We start from the raw sequence: 24351 nt of genomic DNA, 5'->3' as shown, positions 1-24351 counted from the left end.
TTTCAAAAAGACAAGCAGCTTATTTACGTAAGTCAAATAGAGTTTTATAAGATATCTCTTCAATTTTTTGAACTTAAACGATTTATTACCAAGAGAGGTGAGTCTCTGCTACACGGATCGCCGTATCACCTCTCCCGGCTCGCATCCCACCGCCTCGATTTTAACTGTGCACTTAGAGTCAGAATTATGACGATCTCAACGTTCTTTGGAAATATTCCCGACATTTTCCAATACGTCCCGATTTTGGGTCGGGACCCAAGGTTAAGAGACGAAATGAAGAATAGAAGCGCCAGGGTATTTGCATTACATTACTTCAATTTATTTAAGTGAATTTTCAATTTAAGATGGTTGTAGAAAAACATGTATTTTTGATTTGATCTAAATTTCTATAATATTTAATGAAAAAAGTGAAACTGTGTCAACAATGGTATTGTATCAAAGTAAATCAACTTATCCATACGAATGTTTCTTTTTTGAAAATAAAACTAATCAAAAGAATAAACAACAGATAACTGTTTCTAAGAAAAAAATAAACAAAATTATGTATTCTACAATGATGTAACTGAAAATGTCACGAGTTGTCGCCAGCATCAGTGGCAGTCAAAATTTCGGAGCAAGCACCAAGAGATATATATGTTGTATTTAACAAATCTAGTAGGTTTTACATCTTTTCGAAAATTGGGTGGACAAAATCAGTTTAGTTTTTTGGTGGAATACCTATAAGAACATTGATTGTTCATTTGTTTAGATATAAATATTGCAATTTGTTTGTAATATTTAAGTTATTTAGCAAAAAATTTTGAAAGTTACTTGAGAAACTTCATAGATCTCCGAGTATATGCGTTATCTTACTGAAGAATCACTTGTGGCTGATCATTTAGGTGTCGTTTGTAGAATACAATCAACATAACACTCAGCTAACAAACTGCCAAAATAACATAATTGGTGATCATTAACAATGAAAAACCCTTCAAAATCATTGCTCCACGATCCTGTGGATCTGCCATTCAATTAAAAACTCATTATAAGGTTGTCTTCCACTGTAGCGTCTTACTCTTGATCGTTTGGCATGCGCAGCTAAACATAATTGCTATTTGGGGCTAAATACGATGATACTCCGATGTGGTGATGTGAAATACGCATAGTAGGAGATCAACCTTTTTCTGCTCACAGATGCCACCCGTAAGTGGTACCGTCATTGCACTACTATGGAAAATTTCGCGATAAGATAAACCAACACTTCGATAGGCCACAATTCTACTCATTTCAAATTCGCTGGTGCCGACTTCGAATCCATATTGTTGTTACTCTTAACATAAGTTCATGAACAAACAATACAAACAAAAGAATTAAAAGAAAAAAAAATTTTTATAAATATTTTTGGAGATGAAACATTGATGTTGTCATCATAGCCTTCTCCAAATATAGTTATACTGTTGCCAAATATCAAAATCAAGATATTATTTGTGTGCTAGAGACTTAGAATCAAACTTAATATACATCCCTTCTGAAACAAATCAATCATTATGAACATAAAAGCAAAATACTAAAGGGGCATAGGGACATATATATAAAACTTACATCCACAAATCACAAGAAGAGAATAGTACAATTTATCACAATTACAATTATATTAGCTAAAGAAACAATTGACGATAAGCACAGCATTCGAAGAGGAAACATTTCTTGATTGTGGTTTGGGTATAATTGCTTTGCTTTTCGTAGATGGAATGTGAGTAAGAAGGAAAAATATATTAGATATCACAATTTTTAATTGGAAATATTAGTTTCAGAAATTTTTCTCTAATCATTTGATTAATTAAATGAGTTTATGAAGTCTCATGTATCGAGATGACTATTAAATGAATTGTTGCTTATCATTAACTTCAATATGTTTTGTAAATATAATAATTTATTCTAGTTCTTAACTACTTTCTTATAAACAAGCACACAAGATAGTAAGGTATATTGAAACTTTAACAGCTAGGAAATGAGAGGTAATAGAAGCCAAATGAGACAAGAGGTGGTTTCAAGAGTTTGAAAAGCCTTAGGACAACAGTATTTTGAGGAGAAAACTTTATGTTATTGTTTTAAGGGATTTAAATCAAATCTTAATGATTACCTCTTATATACCTTCACTTTTCTTCCTTATACGGTTTTTTGCTTCTACGAGAATATGTTAGCTTTTCACCGACTAAACCTTCCCCCTTTCTTCTCGGCAGACAGTATACCGGTATCACCAGAAGGTATTAATGTATCATACTGCTTGGAATTATCTTCATTTATCTAATATATCTCTCTGTTATTGAATTATTATCTATGTCTGTCACCATAACAGATAGAGGTGAAAGTGAGCTTTCGCTTTGATATGGCTGTATTACGTTTCCCCTGCCATCTTTTATATGCAAAAAATATTTGCTTTGCAGTACAAAACAAAATGAAGAGTATTTTTAAAACAACAAACACGTCATGAAGCATCCATGTCCTGCAAGTAGTGGCGTCTGGTAATAATTTATTCATCCATGTTTTCTATTGAGCCAAATTATATATAAGTTTATCTTTTCTTCAGCTATCCTTGTCTGTCTTACTGGCCTATCTTCTTCAGTACCTTTACATGGATATCCATTTGGTTTGGTTACATTGTCTTCACCATAGGTCAAGTGTCTTACCTTCTTACCAGTATGTCTATATGTTTCAAGTCAGCTAGTAGCACCATTGCTTCTGTTATATTGTACAAAATGCGCTATAGATTCTAACAGCTCGTTTTCTCTGGATTTTCTTGAGCATTTTGCTGTACTTTTGGAATCTGAGTGGGTGGGACCAGCATGAAGCTGCATTGAATATGAGTTAGTGACCTTACTTCGCTTCATAGAAGTAGGATCATTGAGATTTGGCATTAAGCGGCTCAAGGCTATCGTAATGTTCAAAATATGTCCTTGATAGAATTTCTCTGACATAATCAGAGTCCTTACTTCCTCATTTCTTTGGTGACCTGCCTAACTACGGTTGACTAGGAGAAAAACTTATTTTTTCCTGCGAGTTCTAAGTTCTTCTGATGATATATATATATATATATATATATATATATATATATATATATATATATATAATCGGTTTCTTATTGGGAACGTGGCAACAAAATACCCACCAAAGTGGACAAACTTTAATATATTTTCCCAGTATTCGAATACTTATGTATTCATTGTCTGGGACTGAAATTATGGTCAAATACAATATAAGAAATATGTATAAATGTATAACAATAATAAAATTTTACTTACAATAATTAATCAAAATTTTCGGTGGTTTTGAATAGTATTAAAGCTTGTATAAATTCTTAATTTCATAAGATTCAAAATTCAATATTCAAATTGACGTTGTAAGAAATATTGATTAATTGAAATTTTGATTCTGGTTAGTATAGGAATTTTTATTAATTTTCAATTGATTAGATTATGAATGAAGCTGAATTTTTATAGGTTAGATAAGGATAAGTTGTAATGAATGATGTTCAATATTGATTGGTAAATTTATGCATAACATCAAATTTCAATAGGTAGGGTCGTTATGAATGTAGCTGAATATTTATTTGTTAGAATATAAATGACAATAAATTTTATAGGTTAGGTCGTTATAAGTGAAGTTGAAATTTATAGGTTAGGTGAGGTTAGTAAAGTTAGTAAAAGATGTGCATGAATTACACTAAGTTTATTTAAATCAATTTACTTATTAATGCATTGATCATTTTGGGCAATATATGTTGTTTCTAAAAATAGACGTGAAGGGTTTGACTGTATGCTATTTCAATTTTGTGTTGTTTGAAGATTCCAGAAAGTTTAGGAGTAACTGATTTTATATATGGTAAAGGTTTATAAATAAATAGAAAAGAAAGTTTATGTTTTCATTTTTCGTCAACGGTTTCAATCGATATTTGTCTGATTTTGGGATAATTTTATTGTAAACCGAGCTATATGTGTCGAAAATACGGTTTGTTGATCTGCATCTATCCTCTGTGCGAATCACATGAAAAAATAAAAATTAAAATAATCAGTACATATGTTTCTAAATTTTAAAGTTTTTGGAATCGATGTATTAATCCCTGACTTTCACATTTTATATACTTGTATTTTGAAAAGAATTTCGCTTATATCAATATAAGTTTGTTAGGTCGGTATGTTCAAAAAATGTTATATTATTGTGAAAACTTCAGCTACTCTTTGTCGGAATATTACGAATAGTCGCCTATACCAATACGAGGCACCTAAATTATCACAACTTTGAATAAGCTAATTATATTTCTTCTTTTTAAGCACGCCTTTTAAGCTTTAAATAAGTTCTAACCGTTGATTGGTTATTATTATTTTGTTCTTAAATGCGTTATTTGTTTTTTCATTGCAATATTTATGTGTTGTGTTGAAGTAGACAGTACATAAAGTATTAAACAATATAATATTATGTCAATATTATGACTCCTTGAATTAAGGAAAATGCCTTTTGTTTATATTTTTTGCCTACAAGTGATACATAAGTCAATTTTAATAACCTTTTGTTTAAATACTATCGATCTTGAACCGCCTAGGATACAAAAATCATAGTACAGGATAAAATTATCATATTTAGTCAGGAATTATTGAGATTTCCTGTATTATGGTAATTTTTCATCGATATTTCCATAAATTTTACTGGTCTGTTTCATAATTGTTTTTTGAATTAAATACATTTTGTTACCTTGTTATCAAAAACATGAAAGCTAAAATTAAGAGAAATGTTAAGATTTTTTAGTTGGAAAAGTGTGAAAACATTCAAGTCATATACGTTTATCCAGAACTATTAATTGATATTTTGTTTAATATGCGACTTTAATCAAATAATGCAAGTCATTACCATTGAGAATTGAATAATACGGACAGTTCGATAGAATCGTTGTGTCAAATTTGACAAATAGTGGATTTATTTGTTACTGAATTTTGTACGTTTATTTTATTTAGAATATTTGTCTTATACACCTCCAGACATTTTAAAATTAGTTCTGAATAATCTAGTGATGAAAATTTTATAGATTAACGACTAACACAAAAATATTGTAGTTTTCTGAAAATTTTATCCTATTGTAGTATGTTCATCAACATTGTGAGCATATTATTCTATGCTTGAAAACACATAGTATCTGACTGAAGATTTACGTGAATATATCGTAAATGTGAAACTTTTTCACCAGAAAAAATTCAGTAAACTGATTAAAGAAGAATTAGATCATATCTATCAATTGATAACTGAATTCTAACATGGATTTTTTTGGCTTAGAACTTTCCAATTCGATCAAATTATTTTTTAACTTACCTTTGGAACTATTGGTAAATTGACGATTTAATTGATTATATTCTATGACCACTGAAGATATAGAAGATGACTAGAGCTCTGACAATTAAAGTAGCTTCCACAAAATAGATTTCGGAATAATTCATTATATCAGATAAATTTTAATATGTTGCCAAAAATATAGAAACCTTCAATCATCTCAAACTAAATTCTCATCATTAATATCAAATGATTCAGAATAGCAAATGTACTCCTTAAGAAATACAATTCTACGCTTTTACAATTGAAAAATGTACAATAGTATCCTTTGAATTATAAGATTATTATTCTAATATTAACTATTCTAATGAAAATGTTTTTATGATATTTATGACTTTTATTTATGACAAATTTTAGAATGTCATAGACAACAGTATTCAATTCTTTGGAAATACCGTTCATTTCTTATCAGAAGCATCCACAATATCTATAGATAATTTGCTGCTTTGAAATCACACGATTATATCTGGATTTTTCTTCTTCATATCACGCTGAATGTCTATACGGATCCAAAGTAAGTACGTTGTGGTAAATTCATAGAATAATCAATAAAATTTTTGTAATTTTCAGGGCAGAATTTTTTGTGGTTTTTATTCATCGATTTAGCAAGTTTATCAAGTCAGTGTCATTAGTTAACTAGTATTATCGGTGACTAATAAGAAGATTCTAGCTTGATTATGAAATATGAAATTCCAATGATTTTTAAAGCAGTCACGCCTCAATTTGTAACCCAGTTCCATACGCCACATCTTTTAAAAAAGCTGAGAAATTCTATGTGAAATTGTTTCTTTCATCTTAAGACCTCTCAATTTTTATAAACTAGAGAAATAAAGTTATGGGATTTTTTTTATAGTTTACTCCATAGTTTGGTTAAAACACGTATGAGGGAAAGTGAGTCGCATAATTGTTTTACAGAAAAATTCTACCTTTTTGTTGAAATGAAAACGTTAAGAATGAGAAATGAACTGTGAGATTTTGTGAGAGATTATTCTTCATTGTTGAGTGCCAACGGAAGATTATCGTTTACAATTAGCACCTACTGATTTTAGTTTTTGCTAAGCAAGTGATAATTTCATTCGACTACTTTGTATTCCTTTATTTACTTGTTCATGATACTACTTAATTTATGCCAATCATGTAAATAAGTACGATAGACGTAATACACGGAATAGTTAAAATATGTAGTATTCGTAACTTAATTACTTGAATTAAATTTAAGACAACTATATTTTAATGATCCTCCGTTAATTTTTTTTATTACAAGCTTCACTCAATGAAAATAGTATACTACTGCTGGCAATTTTCACTTTTGTTCGACATGGTGCAATTTCGATTAAATGTGGATCATACTAGTATAAAAATATATTGAAACTCATAAAAGACATATGTTCCGGATTTTCATATTTCTAGCAGTTGCTCCAATTCAATTGTGTTCAGTTAAATGAATAAATTGGTAATAGAAATAGTATTATATTGAAAATTCATATAAATACATAAACTCATCGAGGTATCATCTTGATTAAATCAATAAATGAAACTAGAATATGTATAAATGGTAGAACTAAGCACGTTGAACTGAGACTTAGGTCGATTTCGCCATATTCTAAATTAGAATTTCCTTTTATCATTTATAATAATGAAAAATATTGTGCAACTTTATTGTGAACGAACTTGTAAGAGTACGGTCGTAATGATAAACTCCTGAATGATACGAGACATATTTCTTAAGTAAGTACCGTTTTGCGATTCCGCCGCCCCAACCCCAAGGTCGGCGTCCCGCCCATGCGCGCTGGTTACCTACATCTCTTGTCTACGCACTGATGCCATTACAGTCTGATTCTTCATTGTGTACGTTGTTTACTGAGTGTTTAAGATCCCTCCGACAATCGTGAGTCCCGCCGATTGTTAAGTACGAGCTGTTATACGATTTCTTAGTGCTGAAGGCGTAAAACCGATCGATATTCATCGTGAGAGCTGTGAAGAAGAAGAAACACAATCCATAGGATGGCGACATTCATCATCACCCAAAAAAGTGAAGTTTAAGCAAACAATTTCTGCCCGGAAATTCATGTGCACAGTTTTTTGGGGCAGAAAAGAAGTATTGCTAGTGGATTTTCAGCCTCACAATGAGACAATCAATGCAGCGTCTTATTATGAGACATTGAACAATCTGCGTCGTGCAATTCAGAACAAAAGACGTGGCAAGTTGAGTAAGGGTATCGTTTTGCTGCATGACAATGACCGTCCACATGTGGCTAATCGGTCCAAAGATCTCATCAAATCTTTTCAATGGGAAACTCTAGATCATCCTCCCTACAGCCCTGATCTGGCGCCCAGCGACTACCATTTTTTCCTGCACTTGAAGAAACTTCAAGACGATAACGAAGTCAAAACAGTTGTGATACAGTGGTTAACAAGTCAGGCGACAGAATTTTATGAGGAGGGTATTCAAAAACTGGTGCCACGTTATGACAAGTGCCTCAATATTCACAGAAATTATGAAGTAAAGTAGATTAAGGTACAGGCTTTCATGTAAAAATAAAATTATTGCGACATCTTTGCGCTTCTTTTTTTAATTCTAAAACGGTACTTACTTAAAAAATATACCTCGTAGAATAAGAATAACTGGAGAGAAGACTTCAGAAAAAGCCCAATGATTATTTATGCTAGTTGGTTTCATAACCACACATACAAGAAACTTGTTGAGCTTAAAGTTTACGAATTTCTTCCTTATAAAAAAAAATAATCTTGAATTACTATACAAGATTTGGTATCAGACACTAGAGAATTAGTCGTGACTGTGAAAGATCCAAGAAATACATAGACCTAAGCAGGAATAACCTACGCCACCTCACAGAGTTTAAAACAGGAATGTTTTACTTAAATAAACACCTTGAAAGAAGAAAAATGAAAAATCGACGAACGCAGGTCTTGTGGAGAAGGAGGTGAAATATCCGAATATTTTTCCCTTAAAGTAGATGACTAACTCTCCTGAAGCCATCTCAAATAGTAGTAGTCCCAGCTAATACCGCATTGTCTGTCTGTCAAGATGTTTATAGCAAAGTTCAGTATCCCAGTGTTAAACTATGTACTTTCCGCCGTAAATATTCGCTATTTTCATATATTTCTCTCTTAATTTTTCCCTTCTAACAAACAAACTTAGAATTAATTGAGGCAAAATTTCATGATTATTTTCATCACAATTATTGATAAATAATTCTTACATATATTTCGTCAAATCATTTCCTTCAAGTCAATAAGTGTTCGAATCTTTCAATGTTCTATTTTTTTCCATTAAACGTCTTTGTATATACGAGGTGCAACTCAGATTTTGAGATAGACAAATAAAAACGAATATTTAAAATTAGATAATACGCTTTTGCTTGCGTTGGAACCAATTGTCGCAGCATTATTCCCATTCCGATGAAGGTAACTCAAAAACATATGATTTTAACGCTTCAACCGCTTCTTAACCTCGCTATTTATTTTTGATCTGCAGGAATAAGATAAAATCACTGGGTGCCAGACAAGGACTATACGGTGGACGACCCAGCAATTCGTTGTTTGGACTGTTCTAAAACTTTTTTGTTGTTTGCTTCGTTGTACATCGTGCGCAAATACCTTATCGTTTAGTTTCGGGTTCATATACATAGATTCATGATTTTCTGCCTCTCACGACCTTACAGACGTGTTTTCAAGCACTGTGTTTGAATTTTTTCAGCATTTGTTTGCACCCATCGACACGAGCCTTCTTTAGCGATTGTTAAATTATGTGGTATTCAACGCGAACAAATCTTCTTGACAGCCAAAGGTTCATGCACTATTGAATGAATGCTGGTAAAACTAATGCTCATTTATGCCTCAATCTCACGGTACGTCACATGACGATCTTAGAGAGAGAGAGAGAGAGAGAGAGAGAGAGAGAGAGAGAGAGAGAAAATAGAGAGAGAGAGAGAGAGACAAGTTCCTTATTGACAAAAAAATGTCTACAGCATGTAGACAAAAACTTTTCTTTCTAAAATTGAAGAAGCGTGCTTACGACTTAAGTAAACGGATTCAAAGATGAATAAGGAAGGCAGAGTCAATATTTTGAATCTTTTAAAGAAGTTTCGGCAGAGAGTCCCGCTGTTTAGTCTGAATTTTACAGATTTTACGATGGTGATGTTATTTGTTACAAAAGGCTGCAATTCATTCTTATTTGACAAAATTTTTTAGAAACGTTGAGACACAGAAGATTAAAATCGCACCATAATTTAAGGGTGATTAGGTGCCGTAAGATCAGGGTTGCTCCAAGAAAAAAGATATAACAGCCGATTTTGGACGACTTTCACGAAATTCATCCTGTAACAAAATGCGGCCACAATTGAATTCCGAAAACCAGAAAAACCATAGAAAATGATAGTACGAAATTGTTAGCGATTTAATTCTTTTTTTTTATTAAGGTGAATGTTTCAGGTAACTGAGAACAACTCAAATAAATAGCGTTCGTATGACAACACCTTCTGAGTACGTTCACCATTAAAAATGTCAAAATTTATTATGGAAATGTCAGATTTGACATATTCACATCAGTGTTGCCTTATCAGGAAACTTAGTTAGTAACCCTCGTATGAAAATATTGTCTACTTCTCGTTTGCTTTCTCTGTTTTTTGCTTTTCGTTTAATCTGAAATCAATGTGTTTCATGATCATAGTTTCTGTTTTTCTAGTTTATATTTTCCGCAAAACTAATAAGCGAGTCTACAACGATTATGGCTTTCATCCTATAGATTTACATCTTTCACTATTATATTTTTCTTTAGTTTTAATTTTTATTGTACCTTCTATAGACATCCTGTGGACTATCAAATTTATTTTCTTTTGCGTATTCCTTAAATCATGAATATTTTCTGTTTCCATATTTTCTCTCTCAATTTTCTATCCATATTTGAATAGATTTGTTAATTCCCATTTCTTCTTCTCTTCCCATTATACTGTGGGGCTTCATCATATTTTTCCCCCACTAAATAGTCTTCATTTTACCTTTCCTGAACACACAAGAATCGATTTTTTGCTGCAATATCTTTTTTTTTCCTCTATAGGCATAGGTCAGTATTAGTTTCCCCAATCGTTATAAAAAAGTTCAAAAATTTTCGCCCATTCCTATCGATTCACGGTCTCTTTTTTCAAGTTGTTAGATAGTAATGATTCTGCTTCCTGATATTCCACGCGATACGCCTGGCAGAATTACCTATATTTAATTCACCTTAACGATCAACACGGGTTTATTAAAATTTCATTAAATATATTATTCAAAAATAGAATCTTTTCGAAAAAATTTATGACAATGATATAGTTGTTTATTTACTAATCAAAATAATAATCCCTAAACAATAAAAGTCAATAGCCCATTGTTTCTTTATCATATTTGTTAACACATACTGTTAAACAATGTATTTCACAATAGCTCCAACCAAACAACTTTTCTTGTGAAGATCTGGACGACTTTATTTTGGCCTACGTATTTTAGTTAGCAAATTGATCTGATAAATTTGGAATTTCTGGAATAGTTGGTGATATTCATATTGTTTTTCCCCTTACGTACCAAAAGCGGTTATCATGACTAAAAACCCCGGCATGGCATTCTTTGGCATCGATTTAACTTCATAACATCCACTCTTTTGATTGTTGTTTGATCTCCGGTGTAATTTGGTATCTATATCCCACGCGCGGTGCAAATATTCATATATAATGCGGTTGAACATCAAAAACTCTTAAGAAGTTGCGTTCGCAGTCGAAAGTGAATATCAATCTTTGTGGAAAGCTTTCACAAATTCTTGCTCTTTTAATCTCCAATAGACCGTGATATCAACTGTGTTTGTAAGGTCGCAACAAAATTCAGTTGTTTTACCATTGAAATTAAGGGTATTGGAGTTCTCCTTCTAGTATTCACGCAAAAAATGCTTGATTACTAAACGAGATGAATTTGAATTTAGCATATTATTTAGGAAATGATAAGTGCGTGAGGGCTCCAATTTTATTTATAAATTAAAATTATTTGGTCAATTTACTAAGTTTTAATAATTCAAAAATCATTTAGATAGTTGGTAAATTTAGGAAAACAGAAACAAATTATAGAAAACATGGTGTCAAGGCATGAAATTTACGAGCGCTTTCACCGAAAACAGGCACTAAGAAACAGAAAGTGAACTAGTAGAGAGCTGAAAAAACTATTAAAAAAATCAGTTCATTTATAAGATAAACTTTCATTTTTATGCACCATAATGTCCTTACATTGAGAAGACAGTCATGGAACATAGGAAAAATCAGTCTGCGGAATGGCTCTGAAATCTATTTTTTAGATGGAACAATTCTAATTGTATAATCTAAAACCAATCATTATTAAGAATATCCTAGCGGCTATTTACGAGAACAATAGTAAGCAGTTAATAATGGATAATTTAATAATAATGTGAAGAAATCAATAAAATTTTATATTCAATAATGTTTTTTCTCCTTTATGCTTTTGATCTTTGTGAAAAGTAAGAGAAGTACAAGTACATAGTCATAGCCAAAAATTGGTGGTAAAAGACGATTTTTCATCATGTTAGGAGTTGTAATAAATCGTTAATGATTATTTTCTCACAAAAAATTATGTCAACTAAGAATGGAACAATTATCTTTCAATCTATCATCTAAAAAACAGTTTAATATCTTTCACCCAATGAGATTCTAAAGCAGAGATCATGATGGAATAGGAACACATTCCTCAAGCAATCATCCACAACTTAACAACAATCCTATCCCGACGAATGCAAGCGGTTATAACAGCTCGAGGGGGTATTTCGCGTTATTGATCACAATTTTGATGAAGTTCCCGTAGGTGATCGCATAATTTTGTATATTTTTTCGAACTTTAATTAACAATAAATATTCTGTAATGTAAGATTGCCTAATAATCTTTATTTATATCACACTTACTCTAAATTGAATAATGTGTGTAAACACAAACTTATAATTACGAAATTAATAGTGGTGCGTTAATATTGAAGAGCAGCATACTGAGAATATACAATATACTGAGAAAAACTATATAAACCACAGCCACGATTATATAGGGACAAAACAACAGAGATATGAAGGACTTGAGTAATGATTGGCAAACAAATGGAATGAAACAATCAGAGATAGCACGACCTAGAAGGAAGAGGTAACAAAATTGAGTATAACTTAGATTTTTTGGTATAGCGGAGAATCACCAATAAGATATTCATAGCAATACATCGATTAATAACCGTAGTATTAAATGCTTTTCTGTATTAGACGCAAATTTTCAACATATATAGTCGATTCTAACTAAATAAATCATCAATCCTAATACGGATGTTCAAATCTAGTTTTCTGACTCAAAAAAATAAATTTTGTTTTATAGAATCATTCGTTACAACCGTCAAAATATCTCGTAGGTATAAGAATGCAGAAATTATTGCTAATAACACTTACATCAAATCTATAATAATAATAAACATAAGGATACTAAATTTTAAGAATTATTGGACATTTATTTATACAAACAAAAACTTGCAAGTGATACACTTTTTTAATGATGAATTATATCGAGAAATAGTTATAAATCACTATTCTAATACAAAAAAGTTTATTTTATTTGGCCAATATTAAACAAAACAGAACTGAAATATTTACAAGAAAACATTTCCTGTTTAAAACGGATATTTGAATGAAACATTTGTTATGCAAATTTAAGCTTCTTAAACATGCTCTCAAAACGAATGGAAAATTTTTTACTGTTCCTAATTGAAACACGTATCGATTGATCATTTCATTCCACTATAATTGCATAAAAAATTCACAGATTCGAAATTAGTTACACCGTTCAGCAAATACTTAGATACAAAGATATTTAATTGCTAGAAATAGGAAAGGTGAGTCGTTAAAAAGACAATTAAACATTAAAAGAAACCTTTTTTAGTAATTCAGTTGTTATGAAAATGATATATTAAAAATATTAAATTACTGAAAACCATACTTTTGTTTTTACTATTGATATTAATGAGATATATAATTTTCCTTAAATATATCATGGTATCAAGGTACTAAATCAATTTTTCAGAAAATATCTGGTATATTATTCGACCTTGAGTATTAATTATACGTTTTGATAATAACAAAAATTCCAAAAATTTCTTGATAGAATAATATGATGACTGAAAATCTCGTATATGTATATAGATTCAGAGACTAGTTATCTCAGAATTATTTTAACGAATCAAATTCTTGCATAATAGCATACAAACAGGAGATGCAAAATCTTTTTTCATAATTGTGATAACGAGTAATCATAGAATCAAGATGATTTGATAAATAATTTTCCTGTTGAGATAGAAAATATTTAATATAACGGAAAAATTTTAGTACAGAATTGATAGTTATGATATAATATGTGAAAAACTGGGCGTGGCAGTGGAAGTGGAATTTTTGAGAAGAATTGAGAAAGAAATAATTGAGAAAATTAAAAAAAAATATCATAAGTTGCCTGGGAAAAATAATTAATAATACGGAAAGATACTGATACAACAAAAAAAAATCTTTGTACATTACCTCTGATAGAAGATTTTGTAACATCAGCTAAAAATTACTTTGTCAGAACATTCTGCTTTTGAATTGAATTTCAATTTATTAGAAAAGTTTTCGATATACTTAGTGAAATTAGAAGTGTTCAAGAAATTAGCAAAATTACGGACGTGTTAACTCGACTTCACGACTTTACCTATATGGAAGTCCACAAATTATTTTTCAGCAAACCAATAAACACCTACCTATTGTACGTTCAGTTATAGACTTCTCCAACAATTTGTTTTGCCATTAAACATGGAAAAGAGAATGACCAATTTTCATGACCCTCCACAGACTCTGGATAAGTGAATTTATGAAGTTTGAGTTCTTGAGAGCAAGGTGCCTCATCGATGATTTTATTTTACCGATACCTGGACGTGTACAGGAGTGTAATCAACTATAGTATTATAATCTTCAAATTGCCATGAAAATTGCGATCAAATGTTTCCTTCTGGGTGTTACACTAAATATATTTTAAGTATAACCTTATTCTTGAAAGCTATTGCGTTATATTTCCACCCATCCACTTGTTTGTGGTTTTACTTTTTTTTTTAAATGCATCATATGCAACCTTAACAGATTAGATATAGAAATCCAGTAAAAGTTAAGTTTTTCTTAAAAGTTTCATTGAAATCCTCTGGACGTCCTTTATAGTTTGTAAACACAAGTACTCTATCAAATATTTTGAATTCATATTTTTGAAAAAAATAAATTCATATTGCGTCAAAAAAATTAGATTGTGTTTCAAACTATAATCCATATAGTTATAGATATACTAACCTCGAAAGCCAAAAGAAATCGTTCATTGGATTCTTATAACGTATAACTGACCAGCGATAATAGTATATACAAGGAAGATGCTGTTGACAAATAAAGAAGAAGAAAGAGTAATTATGATATCAGTGGGTAGGTGTTACACACTACTGGCTAACGTCAACTGGTCAGTGTCTTATTGATGATCAAAAAAATAAAAAAAATGAATATTTAATTTCTTAATGACGTAGATGTATTTTAATAAGAATATAATAATGGAAATAAATGGAATGTGAAATTAGCCAACACTGTAACTATTTTTTTTGTGTAAAAAGCAAGTACAAGAGAGTACACTTTCACACTCAGGTAGTTCGAATTGTGCTTGCCGTGTGGAGGTGCCTGTGTATACTGATCTTGAAATTCTGTACGTTATAGTATTCAAGAAAGACGTGTCTTGGTAGCTCGTACTATAGGCTTGAACTAATCCAAAGAAAACAGTCCCGATAAATTGACATTCTGGGCGACTGCAGGCGAACTAGATGTTTATGAGCCATGTCTGCCTGTCTAGTAGATCTTACAAATACTACTATATATAGGTGGTTTTATGTTGGACAGCTCGGAAGAGCATCTGCTGTGGTAGTATCGGTAAAACAAAGTCTGGTCGGCGATCCTTCTTTTATGCTATAAGCTGTCCAAGTTTTTGGTCAACTCTGGATCGCCTCTGAATCGAATTGCTCTCGTCTGTATTGAATCGAGCATCATCAAGGATATACTTGGAAGCCTTTGTAAGTGGCAACAAAAAATCATACGAGAAATGAACAGAAACGCCATCAAATGGTATACGGATAGTACCTAAATAGAAGGCAGAGCTGGAATAGGAGTTTACGGGCCTAGAACCAAACACTTTGAAAGCCTGCGCACCAAACACTTTTTAAGCACTTATATATATACAATTGAAACATGTGTTAAGTTCAATCTAGAAAGGAATTATCGCAAACAGGAGATCTTTATCCTGTCCGACAGCTAAGCAGCCATTAGAGCACCAATGTCATAAAATACGAACTAGATTGGGAATACCTGGATAAGCTAAATAAAGATGCAATGCATTCCGGCACACACTGGAGTGTAGGGAAACGAAATAGCTGAATTACTCGCTAAACTAGGGATAGAGAAACATTTCATAAGACCTGAACCCTTTTGTGGTATCAGCTACAGAACAATAGAGGAATCATTGGAAAAGAAGGTAGATGGGGAATTATTTTTAATTGTCAAATGTTAACACTCATCGTTTTGCATTTCTACTAACTACTATGAGGTAGAGTTAGCAGATATCTAAAAATCATAAATTCGAAGTTTCTTCTCTTCTTCTGATGCTGCTTAAGTTTTCAATTCGGAAAAGTTGAAAATTTGCAATCGCGACTGTCGCTTAGAGTATTCATTTTAACGGTCCAATTAATTTTAAGTGATTGAAATTATTCATATTTGTGGAATTATAGGCATTAGTTTGTTTGTTGCATACATATTACATATATGTATATCCACCTTTTCAATAAAAATATAATCCATCTATATTGATATTCACCATTTCCTATTTGTTACCTTTGAATGCGAGCTTTATTTAGTTATGCCATAGAAACATATCAAAGCTATTTTATTTTATTTTTCCATGTAAGCTGTGTCATGAAGAGTGTTTTGTATACTTTTGAGTTTCTGTAGTAGTCTAAAAATACATTATTATCCAAATATTCACGAAAACAAATATTTACAAATACAAATAATAACTGGTAAAGCTCAGCTTTAAGAAGAAACGAGAAAACCTAGAGAGCACTGCGATGAATACATGATTGACATATTTTAGCCGAATCAAATTCAGGTATCTACGAAATTTTAAGAGATCTAGAATTTGTGAATACGTTGGTAGATTGAATATATATATATATATATATATATATATATATATATATATATATATATATATATATATAAAAATATATATATATATATATATATATATATTTCTATTTTTGTCTTTGAATTATTTAATTTTGAATACATAATTTGGTACACCATGTCTTTTCCTAAATTCTAATTCTCAATAAAGTAATGCCTCTCTAATTTGTACAATAATTGGTGTTTCCTTTTTTATGTATCGGAATCAGAACTATTATCTCCCAATCTTTGGCAACTGTAGCCATTTTCCAAACTTCATTAAAGTTTTCGTATTTACCTAGATTTTTTATCAATTCAGTTGATACCTTGCAGGTTTCCATCTTTTTAATGATTTCTTCGATGTCGTCCATTGCTATTGGTTCTTGTCTCTTGATATGCTCCATGTATTCTCCTCATTTTCCTGCTTCCACCTATGCATTATTTTCTGGTTATCTGTTATTATTTCTTGATTTGTTCCCTTAACTAGATTTATTGTTTTTTGATGATTTTTCTAAAGTTCTTTATTGTATTATAAACTGGCTTTTGATTTGCTCTTGCAACTTTCTCCATTTTCTGTTCAAATTTCTCCCTTGACACTTAGACTGTATACTAACTTTTTTAATTTTACATGTACAAGTGAAGTTATAAATTGTTTATCATGATCAGAGAATCTTACAAATTTATTATCATCATCGCTCCTAGATAAGTATGAAAAGTTTCAACTCAATTCGACTTTTGAAATCACGATAAATACATATATACCAAGCTAATAAAAGTCTGTTGAAAACGCCATCAATCACATTCTAATACCGTTACCAGATATTTACAGAGAACAAAATGAATTACCTACTATCTAAATATTTCGAATATCCAGAAAACTTGCCATCACTTACTATCAACAAATCCAGCCCTTCAAAGAGGAATTTATCTTTATTACTTTCATTTTCTCACTTGTTTTGGAAACTATATTTCTGAATCGTTCCAATTATTCCGAATACCTTTTTAAATGATGTGATTTATATCATGTCTGACATGCGAGAACATGAATAAAGGGAAGAAAATGTACCAAAAAATTTGAGAATTAATAAACAGACACACTAACACCTTTTTGAAGAAATACGTATCACTTGTTTCTCGTGACAGTAAAAATCCGAATACTTGATCAAATAGAAGATTTTAATGAATCTTGAGGGAATAAACAATCAGAACTAGACAATTTTAAGCTGAAGATTTGAAAATAATGAAAATGCAATCCGAATGGGAAAAGCTACAGGATTCGAGATGCTAGAACATTCAAATGAATTTATTACATCTAAGAAATCAGAGACTGCTCAGTCAAAAAAACAAGAGAATGAATAATATTAAAAACATTAATTTCACGGTAAGTGTGGGTGTGTGTGTGTGTAAGTGTGTGTGTGTATGTGTGTGTGTGATATTTTGTACACAATGTGGAAAAGATAACGAATAGACATGACGATATTTGATTTAATTATTTTGTTGCTCCCAAAGGAGATAATGTGGTATCTTTGTATCATTAAGATGAATCACAAAAATGTTCTGCAATTTGAAAAAATGTGGCGCTGCAAATACCTAAAAATAATCTGATATGTTTATATATGTCAAATCTATTGTAAATTCGTTTGGTGGATTTCCACGATTTTTTACGTCTGTAACGCTTCTTGTAGCCAGTCCTTTGTTTACAAATTTGATTAGAACTGAAAACATTAATTTGAATAATAAAATAAGAAAGGCTCAAATGCGTGTTATATGAAAATACTGTTCAATTTGATTGCTTTCGTTTTGTTTTTAAACATGGACATAGAAGATAAACAGTTCAAAATGTCTGAAACTGTAGGATTGTTACATCAAACTGGTAATTAGATTATTATTTTATGACTAAAAAAGTATCAAAAGATATAAACAAATACCTATTAAAAACTATTTGAAAAGGATATGACATTACATTTAAATAGGGCTAAAGAATTCGCAACAGAGCTTTAGCTCGATATTTAACGTTAAAGTATCTATAACTGGATAGAATTAATATGACTCGAAATACATAATAGAATAAGTACAATTTTTCCTTTCGGTTAATAAGAATTTAACCATTCATATTAATTTGGAAATCTCAGTAGGTTATAAAGCGAAAAATTGTCATTTATAACAATCAATAAAATTATTTTCACTTACAATTTATTATTATTAATTACCAATAATACAAGTGAGTTTACCTTTACATACTTGCGTTTAAACAAATAATTTCCTACTTAAACTTCGTCAAAAATTTTCAGTTTATTTGCATAACAAGTTCATGAAACTTATTATTTATCACACATACCAAACTTTTTCTTACAGTAGATTTATTTTAAGTGTGTGAATAACTTGACTAGAAATACTTTTTAATGTGAGAAAACACCATTCAAACATTTCAATACATCGATACTGGTAATATTTAGAAAAATTTAGAAAATTAGAATAAAACGCATTTAGGAAATTAATAAATACCTCATCAACTCTACTACACATTAAAGAAAATCCATAAAGCTAGTAAATCCGAATAGTCTTAACTCGATATTAACATCTTGAAAAAAAAACAACAAACTTCACAAATACAAACCACCGCACTTTCAAATTCAATCTCGTCTTGTCACGTCAAAGAACAGTAAAGTAGGTTACGTAATAGATTTGGGCGGGAAATTCAAATAAACCGGCAGCGGCAATGAGACAGTTGAACGTACGAAATGAATTTATTCGACGCGAAACGAAATATAGTCAGAAACCTACTGAGTGTAGGCATACGGTCGAGCGGCATACACTGTGTGCTGTGTTGTTTACTGTTTACTTGTCTGCTCGCCTAACCCGTATGAGAGATGTTGTTTACACAGTTTTATATTTAGAGTTTAGAGAAATGCAAAAGCAAACTAACTACACCTGCCTTCAGTGGAGATTCACAGGGGCGGATTGTAACAGATTGCAAGAAAAACTATTCGAAAACAAGTTCTGTGCACAGATGTATGCCATCTATAATATAGTAAAAAAAATGTGCAGATTAGATATGTGGAAAGCAGTTTAGTGTTTTTATTTGTTTGGTTGATTCTTATCAATATGTATTACAAAAAAGCGGCACAATAGAATATTTTTTGAACAAAGTAACTGATTAATAATGATTACATTACAATATTCTATTAAATTCATTCTAACGTTGTGTCTAACTTACACTTTGTGACAAAACTATTTTTTAACCACGAAGTAAATATAAATACCGTTTCCAAATAAATATTTAAATAAAAATTCTTCTTATGCTTTTGATGTAGGCTCAATGCTAATTCTGTCGAAGAGAATAACTGGATGAGATAAACTTTACGGAGAGCTGTATACTGTAACGAATTTGCCACGATTTCAAGTCTTAACTAAAGTAGATTTTTGTCGAAATAATGACATTTTCTTGTATATTGGTCATTGATCTCAACCTGATGTGTTATAGGAGTAAAATAAGTGATACTTTTGGAGTAAGAAGGGGCTGGTATCATGTATGTTGTTAGTTAGTGGATAGTGAGTTCGGGATGTACATGTTCTATTGAGGGTGGAGAAGGGATGATAATGGTGAGGTTGAACATAAATCTGTTCCGTTTGATGAAAGACCTTTGAGCAGAGGAAGATATTTAATGTTTTAGCTTGGAAATACGCTGCAGACGTAATCATGTGAAAGCCTTCAGCGTTACAATTAATACTATCCAAAGCGATAAAGGCCAGTGCAAAGCTGAACAAAAATATTATGAAATGGGTTAAGTAGGTGGGCATATTATTTATAATAAATAATTATTATATAATAATAATATAATATATATTATATAATAATAAATAATTTATATAAATAAAGGCTTGGACATTGAGGAAGGTTGTTACTCGTTCTTAATTAGATGGAGAATGGATTCACGCTGACAATCGTTGCGTGATTCAGATTATGTTGTGAAGGTCTAGATATTTGCACCATGGAACATGTTAGGAAGCTATATGGAATATCGTCGGAACCAACAAAAGAAGCACAGTTCATAGAGATAAGCGTCAATGTTAAAAACTGATATTTTTAAGGTTGGTCGTGTTGCCTTGTATTTGACGTATTTGCATCCAACTAAAGATAGCAGTTCCCTTCAAGCTATTACCGATGCCATTATCTCAACAGTAAACCACATAGGTAAAACTGTCTCTTCTCCACTCATAAAGTCGTACCATGGTGTGAAAATGTCCTACATGAATATGAATCTGCTCTCAACAAACTGAACTGAAAACTGTCTTTTGCTCAAGAAACATAAACAAATGATAAACACATTTTAAAACAAACCAAAAATTCTTCTTTGCAAAAACACGCCTCCTACTTGAAACAATAATCTATATTTCTATACAATTTTTATACAATTGTTCCTGAATATCACTATTGAAATTATTAACAATGATTTTATTTATTTTATTTGAAATTGTATGCTCTAGTTTCTAATTGATAGTACTTTCTCCTTCACATTAACAAAGATACATAATTTTGAATTTTTCGACAAAAATTCTTTCCATTCCATGTAATGTAAACGCTGAGTATTGCATGCAGATGAGAAAATAAAAATTACTGAGTTCACATCAAAAAACTATTTGAAAGCACTAAATAACATACTCAGTACGTTCATAAATGTGACACATACTTTGTAGATGCCAACTCAAACTATTAGAATGGTAGTCTTAGGTCTTAGTTTATTTGTTCAACATGTTTTCTCTTTTTAATCATCATTTGAAAGTGTAAAAAATACATAGCACTAGAATTAGAGAGAGACTAAATATTTTAAAAGGAATAAATTATGAACATAAAAAACAAGTATAAAGAAAAATCCACGAAACCCCCATGGCTAAGTTTAAAAAAAGATAAGATAGCCTCATTAGGTTCATAGTATTCACGTATTTTTTTACTCAGAGAACAACTTTTGAAAATGTTTTCGAAAATACTAGTATAATTAGAATATCTTCACGGACATGGTCAGTTCCATTTCCAGGAACATAGCTTACCTAAATAAAATCTATGATTTTTTAACTGGGTTGACATATTTTCTTCAAAGAAAGTATACGAAGTAACGAATTCCATTAATTTCATCTATTTTTTGACCATAATTTATGTAAAGTGAATGAAATATACACTCAAATACGTTAAAAATACTAAAACCATCGGCAATATATGATAGGCAGCACACTGTATACTGCCAGAAAACGTATCGCAAGTATAGAGAAGCTTGAGTCTAAATCTTTGATATTTTTAAGTGAATTTTTTGGCGTCTGAAATAAGTTTCTCGAAAAATGGAATATTATGGTATTGACTGGCTAAAGCGGAAATTATTGATTGAATCAAGGATGACGAGGATTTTTTTTCTATTTATTTTCGCACTTTCAAACGCATGTAACAAAAATTAAATTTTCACTAACATCTCTACTTGCCGCTTATATGTATCATTTATTAAATGAATCATCCCTGAGATAAAGGACTTCCTAGATACACACCGTTAATTGATATATGGTCAATCCATTATCCAGTAAAAGTCTACAGCACCCATGATGCAAATGGATTTCAAAACAGTTTGTTTTCTATATGTAGTTTTTTTATAGTGTTGCCTATATATTCAGGTCCACTATCTGTATTTTTTTAATAAGGAATATAATATTTATATCTAGTTTTAAGCTTGTTTGTGGTTGCCTTATTCAAGTAATCAAAAAATAAAGCAAAATAAGAATAAACTCATCAACGTGAAGTTGAAGCTCTATTTTGCATATTTAAATTATAGTGAAAATAACTTATTATCAATTATTTGAAAAATACTTAACTTTCCAAAATCAAGTTGAAGAACAATTTAATTTGCGGCGGATTAAGGCGGTTCACTACAATCGACGGCATATGACCACAGTTACAGTTCATGGGCGGTTTGTAGAGTATTTCAATAAAAGGCAGATAAATGCTTTAACCTTTTGAGCTATGTAATGAGGCTTCAGTGAAATTCATTTAAAATTATCTTTTCTGTTTTCCAATAAGAAATTAGTGATGATTTATGAAATAAACCAAAAGGAAGGAAGAAAAAGTGATGTAAGGTGGACTGATTGGATTGATGATCATAAATATGTATTTATCCAATGAAACCTCTCGTATATTTTGACTGGAAATTATGTTATCATATAATCATTGAATAAATAATTCATGACGTTAGTTGAATGATTTCAGTTACTTTTTAAAATGGTTGCAGGAAAATGTTCATCTAACGATTTACGAAATTCCATTGTTGCGTCTCACAACAAAGGGCTTCATCATCATAGTCAAGCCTTTCAATCCTTTAGATTATGGGTACTGCTTTTAGCGCTTTAAAATCCTTTTCTGAATGGATTACTCCTCGTTTTCTATTTTTGTTTTCTTTATAGTTCATCGTTTAACTTGGCTTCTTTTGTTATTATTTTCTATACCTTTCGGTTCTGACATTTTGCTCTCCAGTTATCTATATTAAAGTGCTTTATGTTCCCCTATATTTCGTTTCTCCTAGTCTTTCTCGGCCCACCTCTTCTCCTTGTACACAATTGGGTCCATTGCGTCCATTTTGATCATTTCATTTGATTTTCTTCTCATTATAGGTCCAGCCCAGTTGAGTCTTTGAGTGCTTTTATGTATCTCACTATATTTTTCTTCGCCAGCTTTTTCTCTATTTTTTCGGTTTTCTTTGCTCTCCTATGTTATGTGTGGACCTGTTATAGTTCTCATTATCTTTCTCTCGTTTCTGCCAAGTGCTTCTTCTTCTATTTTGTTGATTATTGTTGTTTCCATCGCAAACGTGATTACTGGTCTTATTAGGGTCTTGTATATTTTTATTTTGTTTTATTTGTTTATGTTTTTGTTTTTCAATAGGTTTTTGTTTATTCCATACACTTGATAGCGTTTTTGTATCCTTTCCTTTATTATGTCTCTGGCTGTTTCTTCCAACGTTATTCCTAGATAGTTAATGGTCGATACTATTTCAAAATTCTATTTGTTAGTTTTCAGCTGGTTTACTTTCTCTTCTGATTTCCCCCTGCTTTCATATATTTGTTTTTTATTTAATTTAATGTATTGATTGCCTTTATTAATTCCCTATGCCCATTTGCTATGATAGTTACAACATCTGCCTATGCTACTATTAGTGTTTTGTATGTTATATTGTTCTTACTTAGTAATCCTGTGTTTCCCACAATGCCTTCTAATATTATATTGAATAGCGTTGGTGACATTGGGTCCCCCTGTTTGACGCCTTTATTTGTGTGAATCAACAAAGGACTTAGTGAACCAAAAATTGTTCAAAATCTAAGTAGTGGTAAAAAGAGGATCGAAACCTGGCTCAAAGTTAATGGGAATCAGTTATATGAAATTAAGTCCTTGTCATTAATGGCACTGTCATTGCTATGAAGTATCAGAGTATTCTACAGAAGGTATTTATTGCCTTCCGACTATGAAATTCAATTGCCTGAAGAAAGATTCATGCTCAGCTATCATACAGGTAAATCTGTGACTTCATAGTAAGGGGAAATAAATATTCTTATTTTGAAATGATACTCAAGCAGTATTGATCTATCTCCTTTCACTCATTGTTACTAGATTAAGAAATACTTCGAGTCAAACGAGTTCGTAAGATTTCTGGACTGAAGGTAAGTC

General features: G+C 31.0%; 1 protein-coding gene across 4 annotated transcripts in view; it reads right to left on the bottom strand.

Annotated features, from left to right (window-relative positions):
• The window catches only part of LOC130892829 (forkhead box protein P1-like), a 257375-nt gene extending 237930 nt beyond the window's left edge, over nucleotides 1-19445 (bottom strand). For all 4 annotated transcript variants that reach the window (XM_057798492.1, XM_057798508.1, XM_057798517.1 and 1 more), the window contains exon 1: nucleotides 19158-19445. In XM_057798492.1, the coding sequence (XP_057654475.1) occupies nucleotides 19158-19178 (21 nt within the window). In that variant the 5' untranslated portion in view covers nucleotides 19179-19445. The remainder of the gene's footprint in view (nucleotides 1-19157) is intronic.
• Between the last annotated feature and the right edge of the window lie 4906 nt (nucleotides 19446-24351).

The sequence above is a fragment of the Diorhabda carinulata genome, chromosome 1 (assembly GCF_026250575.1).
Source record: "Diorhabda carinulata isolate Delta chromosome 1, icDioCari1.1, whole genome shotgun sequence".
NCBI classification, from domain to species: domain Eukaryota; kingdom Metazoa; phylum Arthropoda; class Insecta; order Coleoptera; family Chrysomelidae; genus Diorhabda; species Diorhabda carinulata.
This window is presented reverse-complemented; position numbering and strand designations above follow the sequence as displayed.